We start from the raw sequence: 7,500 nt of genomic DNA on the forward strand, positions 1-7,500 counted from the left end.
AAACAGTGACGGTTACTGATATCAAGAAAATGTGAGAAGTAATGGCATGGGGACTGTCACTAGGCCTCTTAAAAGAAAATATATTTCTTTTTCCTTTTAACGGAGCAATGTCCGAAATACTGTCAGTAAAAAAATCGACAGCAGTGTCACTTTGAAGCAGAATTACTCTTCTGATAAGAATCAGATAGAGAAAAGGGTCACCGTACGTACGAGAGCATTATTCCAAGCAGGATCTGACAAGTCCAGTAAAAAGCGTTGGAATAAAATACAGTTTTGAAAGAAGACATCTTTCGTCAAAATCAAATGTTTGAACAACGTTGGCAAGTAAAGACAAGCGTCCTGCATTCCAAACATGTGCATTTGACAGCATCAAAGTAGTAGACAAGAGCAGATCAATATTACAATACCTACTGTACTTTCTAAGCGTTGAACCAGGTTGGTGAAAAGGGTGTCAGGAAACAGAGGAAAACTAAAAATCCTGGACAGGTGAAGCAGAATAGTTAATGTTGAAAGGAAGGGCTTTAATACCCATGAAGCATGTAAAGATATTCAAGATAGAGGGTAATGGCGCAGTGGTTATCAAGAGTTCATTGTGCTTAAGGTGAGATTTCTCCACAGACTGAATATTCACAGTTTAAAAACAAACTCATAAATTGGGCTCTTACCAGCGTAACTTCTGTTTTGGAATCACTTACTGTCTGGGGAATTGCATGATATTAAAGCACAGATGCCGCTTATTATTGAATTCACTTTATAGCATATGCATAGACATATATTATAGTTTGTCAGTTTAGCACATATTTGTATTTTTTGAAATATGTAACCATAATACCATTTAGAATAGAATTCATTTTGTCCTGGGAATGATGTACACCCAGTGGAAATTATACAAAAGTACCTCAACCTTCGCCAGGATTCGAACCTATGCGTTTTGGGATTACATGGTGATAATAGTGACTTTATCGATTCATCTATTAAGATTATATATATATATATATATATATATATATATATATATATATATATATATATATATATATATAATATTATATATATATATATATATATATATATATATATATATATATATATATATATATATATATATATTTATATGTATATGTATATATATATATGTATATATTGATTTCGATTCATTGTTTTATATTCCTGTTCAATTCGTGCAAAGACAGCAAAGTAGTCATTTTTAAAGCTTGACTCTGTATGCACAATAAACTGGCATTGTAAACATAACAATTTTTATACTTTAAAATTTCAAGCTGCAAATACTCTTAAATATGAAATTCATTTTACCTTCATTTAAAGGGAATTATGTATGATAAGAAAGTCTCTCCTGGCCAGGATTACCCTTATCTGTATGTCAGGCCACAAAAGGTATAGGTTCGAATTTGGCCAGGTTGATGCACTTATTTAAAATTCCCAGAGGCAAAGTCAGTTCTATATTAAGGATATAATATATATATATATATATATATATATATATATATATATATATATATATATATGTGTGTGTGTGTGTGTGTGTGTGTGTGTGTGTGTTTGTGTGTGTGTATGTATGTATAACTTGATTCAAGAAAATATGGAACGTGGTGAATGTATAAATAAGGGCAAGTACACGTCCTAGTAAAGGACCGTGTGTCGAAAGGCCTAGCAACCACCCCTGTTGTTTCACATTTCCTTTGGTATTGGCCTTTATGTATATATATATATATATATATATATATATATATATATATATATATATATATATATACACATACACACACACATATGTATATGTGTATGTATGTGTGTATGCATGCTCTTTTCCTCAGCCTGGGAAGCTCCAAAAGTTATCCCTCCCCAATCTGTGTCAACTCATTTTGTGATGAGCTTTTGAGACATGCTCAGCTCAGATATTCAAGGAGCTCATGTTCCAATAACATTTTGCATGTCTTAATAGTCACCCGTTCGATTAATGACCAGAAGTAATCTTGTCGATTGTTAGACTAGCCTAGCAACTAGCTTTTGCTGGCCTAAACGTGTGTATATATATATATACATATATGTATGTATATACTTACATACATATATATACAGTATATATATATATATATATATATATATATATATATACACATATATATTGCATATAAATTAATCACTCTCACATTTGTACTGCATATTCATACAAAGCTTAACAAGAGGACATAATTTAAACATTAGGTTTCTAATGAAGATTTTATTCACAAAAGTTACAAGCCTTCAAGGAATAAATGTCCCCATCATCTGGTAGCCATAAAATTTTACGACCACCAAACAATGGGGACTGTTAGTCCTTGAAAACCTGTAACTTTGGTGAATAAAATCTTCATCGGAAACCATTCTGTTTAAGCTAGGCCTGTCATTATATAGTATATATATATATATATATATATATATATATATATATATATATATATATATATATATATATATATATATATATATATATATGTATATATATATATATATATATATATATATATATTATATATACAGTATATATGTATGTATATATATTTATATATGTATATGTATGTATTTATATACATTATATATATATATATATATATATATATATATATATATATATATATATATATATATATATATATATATATATATATATATATATAAACCTATTATGGGATGAAATTGCTAGTATCATGCCTATCTCTAACATGGTGTGACTACCACAGTCGACTAACATCTAGATTCCTAGTTCACTGGTTAGTGACAAGAGGAATATTGAATTTATAGGAACTGCTGAGTCATCATGATATATGATATAACATGATGAGACGGTTTATAAACTTCAGAATCTGGAGTGGTGAAAGACGAATTGCTTCAAGATTTCTCTGTGCAAGGCAGCGAATTGTTGTTGATGGGATCTTTTAGTGAACTGGAGATTTATTTGTCTGGAGTCCCACAAGGTAGTGTTCTTCGTCCACTGTTATTTTTAGTGCACGCAAGTGCTATGGTTGTTGACCTGGAAAACAAGATTGTTCAGCAGGCCGATGATGCAACACTTGTGGTTTTAGTAAAGCCTCCACTTATGAGAAAGGAAGCTGGACCGGATCAGTGAATGGTGTAGTCGGTGGTGCATGAGGCTGAACTCCGGTAAAACGAAAACACTATTATTAGCGGATCATGTTAGATCTCCCTACCCCCGCCATTCTTCCTTCACCTTGATGGGGGCTATGCTGAATGAGTCTGAAGCTTTAACTATTCTAGATGTAACTTTTGACTCACATCTTACTTTTGAGAAATATCTAATGAAAGTGTCAGCAAATGCCGCATGAAAGTAAGGTATTGTTTGTAAAGCCTCATATATTCATAACAGCGATAAAATCAGTGCAGTCTGTTTTAGGTCATTTGTCCTTCCTTTACTAGAATACTGTTCTCTGGTGTGGATGTCTGCTTCTGCCAGAGATTTATCTCTTTTTAGATGAGTGGTTCGTGGTGGTAGGTTTCTGTTTCCTAATAGTAGCAGTTATGACTTGGACCATCGACGGGTAGTCTCTTGTTTGTCACTTTCACAATTGATCCCTGATCCCCTTTTCCTGCCGAGAGCAACCAGATTCGCTGAACAGCAGCACCAATATGCAGTAAATGTGCCTCGCTGTCGAACTCCTCAGTTCCAGAGGTCCTTTGTTCCTCACACCATGTATTGTGGAACAGCCTCCCACAGGATGTCGTACAATTGGAACTTCATAAGTTCAAGCGAAGATGCAATGCATTACTACCCTAATACAATTCAGCTTGTATTTTAATATTTTACTTATATTTTTATGTATTTGTTAATTGTTAATTTATCTGTTTTTCTAATAACTCATCTCTTTCTGTATTTCCCATTACCTTTTGCTACTTCTTTCAAATGAATACCACAGTCTTTGGAACCTTTAATTTCAAGTCAATGGCCCCTGTGGGCTTGTTCCATATGAATAGGGGTTATCTTCTGTATAATAATAATAATAATAATAATAATAATAATAATAATAATAATAACAATAATAATTTAGAAGTTAAACATAATGTAACAAATCAAAACGAAAGTCAACCAGTACATTTCTCAGGGTTAAGTGTTAAAGTCATCGGATTTCGTTTTATCGGCAATTTTATTAGCTAGAGACATAAACCGCTAGTTATTTGACTACCTCCAATTTGAATTGTTTCTAATCAGATAATTGGAAATTGGACTTAACGGATTGCTCAGAGTGATTTTCATTCCCAGTACTGACGTCAGAATCAGCTGTTCGTCTTGTATATAAATCCTGTTAGGGAGAAATTGTTGTCATTGTCAGCAGAGCGAATACAGTATTCAGTTTCCTGATTTCCTTCCCCATTTGACTGAACAAGAAGAAGCACCAAAGAGTGACATGGGTTCTTTGAGCTCACTCTTTGCAATCATTGTGTTGGCATTTAGTAGTTCCTCTGCAGAAGGTAACATTTTCTATTTTTTCCTGCTTTTCATGTTAACTAGACTCATATTTATCCAAGATTCCATCATGGAAGGAAGCTGTAAAATGTGATACTTAAGGAAAAATCCCTTAGGTGTAACAATCCGCTTACAGTTAGTGATAGTGGCTTTTGTAAAACTCAGATGGAAAAGTTTGGCCAGCAATCATTATGCTATTCACTTTGAAATAAGTATATTATCTTTTTTATTCTCTACTAAGTACAAAATATTTACTTGGGTTATCATTTATGATATTATTTATATACATGATATAAAGCAACATCGTCTGCAGAATTTCAAAGTTACTCCTTTTTCTCTGTGTTCTCACATCACTCATTCTCAGCTGATGTGACTTTTGCATCAAATAGATTTTCTAATCATTCACAAAGGCGTTTTATTATTTGTATGCATAAGAGTCATACGACTAAAATGGAGTTTTTTCTTCATTAGAATAAGGTGGCTATTTTGACACATAGATGGTAAATTAAACAAAGTATCTCTCCAACAGTCATCCGCGTTGGCCAGGCTAGTGGTGTGATAGAAGGATGTGTCATCCACTGTCATGTAAAACCTTACCTTCAGCATCCTTCTGACTGCTCTAAGTTCATACAATGCGCCCCTTTTGGACCTACAGTCTTGCATTGCCCAGATGGATTAGTCTGGGACCAACATATGTTGACTTGTACTTATGCCCATTTAGTCCCTTGTGAAACCGGAAAATATCTAACTCCAGTCGGCAAGCCTTGTAACGAATTACCAACAGAAGTGCCTCCTACTCAGGCACCAACCACTAAAGCCCCAACTCAACCTCCAACAGAAGAGCCAAAACCTGAGCCAACCACTAAAGCTCCAACTCAACCTCCAACAGAAGGGCCAAAACCTGAGCCAACCACTAAAGCTCCAACTCAGCCTCCAACAGAAGAGCCAAAACCTGAACCAACCACTAAACCTCCAACAGAGGAACCAAAAACCTGAGCCAACCACCAAAGCTCCAACCAGCTCCAACAGAAGAGCTCAAAAACCTGAACCAACCACTAAAGCTCCAACTCAACCTCCAACAGAAGAGCCAAAACCAGAGTTTCAACCACTAAAGCTCCAACTCCAACCTCCAACAGAGGAGCCAAAACCTGAGCCAACCCACAAAGCTCCAACTCAACCCCAACAGAGCAAAACCTGAGCCGCCAACCACTTCAAAGCTCCAACTCACCTCCAACAGAAGAGCCAAAACCTGAGCAAATCCACTCAAAGCTCCAACTCAACCTCCAACAGAGGAGCCAAAACCTGAGCCAACCACTAAAGCCCCAACTCAGCCTCCAACTGAAGCGCACCCAACTCGCCTACCTACAGCGGCACCAACTGAAGACTCTTCTTCAGGAGAAGGTTCTTCAGATGAAGACTCTTCATCAGAAGAGGATTCTTCAGCTGAAGAATGTGACTTTGAATGCCCAAGGCGTAATGGCAAATTTGCCCATCCACGGGACTGCACACGTTATTTCAGATGCCACTCTTGGGAGGCAGAGGAACTTAAGTGTTCCCAAGGGTTGCACTTTACTACGAAAGTGAACTCTTGTACTCTTCCAGCCTTGGCTAAATGCAAAGCTAAGCCTGATGCCCCATGCTAATGCTGCTTAAATGTTTTGAATATGATGTTCTAGGATGAAAACATTGTAAATTATATAGTTATAAAACTTTTATTTTTTATTTTTGGAGGAATTGTGTAAATAAATAAGCATTCTCAAGTTTCTTTTTATATCTTGACAAAACATGCTAGTGTAAAATTTATATTTTTTTCGTGATTCGTGTACGTAAACGACTATATATACTGTAAATGCACGTTTTGTAAAAAAAAATGTACTTTTAAGTAAAACCAAGAATAAAGATTAAATAAAGTCTATTTGTTAATTAAAATTTTTACCTTGCAACATTATTTAAAAATCGACAAAAAGTTTACAAATTGATGAAAGGTAGTTGAAACATATTTCAAAGGATTATCGATATTCTTGCAATGTTTTCCTTGATGGAAAAAGCCAAAAGATATTTTTAAAACCATTTTATATGGAAATAGGAGGATGTATTTCAGTAGTTTAAATATAATAACAAAGGAATGCCTTTATCTTCAGACTTACTCTGGCAATGAAGGGAAAATAAAGCAGCATGATACATCTGTCCTTGAATGCTTCAAGACAAACGAAATGAAGTTACTCAGTGCTTGTGAGACACCTCACTAAGTGAGAAGCAAGAATGATTAATATCTAGAAAATGTTCTCTTATTACTTAGCCCAACGCTTCCTTCCTTGGTTACATGGTTCATTAAGATAATGCGTCAATGAAGACTATCAGAACCGGGTGAATAATATATATATGTATGTGTGTGTGTAATTGTAAGAGCATATATATATATATATATATATATATATATATATATATATATATATATATATATATATATATATATAGATATTTATTATATATATCTTTATATATATGTAAATATATAATTATACATGGGTGTGTGCGTGTGAAAATACCACCGCCATAAAACCAAATATCTAAATCCCACAAAAGTCTGGTTCAAACAAGGATATTAAGTCTTTACTGCGTTTACCTTTTCCCAGTACAAAAGCCAAAATTCTCTATAGACCAAAACAAATAACAATATAACAGCATGGAAAAAATAAATTAATATGAAATAGCCATCACACCCGTACCTGTAACTTACCATTGATTCTTTAAGACGAGATTCAAATATCTTTCCTTTATTACATGAATAGTAAGCGTCTACGGTGAGAAGAATCTCCCTTTCCAAAATAACATGGAAAACTTAGGTTTATCTCGAGCAATGACATCAGAAAAGTCACTGTAATTTTAAACAAGGACAAGAGTGAAATTACTTTAAAAATAAGATACAACTTTTCCTTTTGACAACATATGCAAGAAACGCAAACAGGAGATTCTGTGAGAGACAGAACACTTTGGGTGCTTGTGCATGACTATTTAAG

The 7,500-nt window shown here is 34.1% G+C and overlaps 1 protein-coding gene across 1 annotated transcript in view; it reads left to right on the plus strand.

Moving 5' to 3' along the window:
* LOC136855300 (uncharacterized) overlaps window positions 1-6,395 on the plus strand; it is a 70,100-nt gene extending 63,705 nt beyond the window's left edge. The window contains 3 exon segments of the mRNA XM_067132204.1: window positions 4,324-4,485; window positions 5,010-5,468; window positions 5,750-6,395. Coding sequence (XP_066988305.1) covers window positions 4,324-4,485; window positions 5,010-5,468; window positions 5,750-6,123 — 995 coding nt within the window. The 3' untranslated portion in view covers window positions 6,124-6,395.
* Window positions 6,396-7,500: the final 1,105 nt, after the last annotated feature.

Source organism: Macrobrachium rosenbergii, chromosome 31, assembly GCF_040412425.1.
Source record: "Macrobrachium rosenbergii isolate ZJJX-2024 chromosome 31, ASM4041242v1, whole genome shotgun sequence".
In the NCBI taxonomy this organism is placed as follows: domain Eukaryota; kingdom Metazoa; phylum Arthropoda; class Malacostraca; order Decapoda; family Palaemonidae; genus Macrobrachium; species Macrobrachium rosenbergii.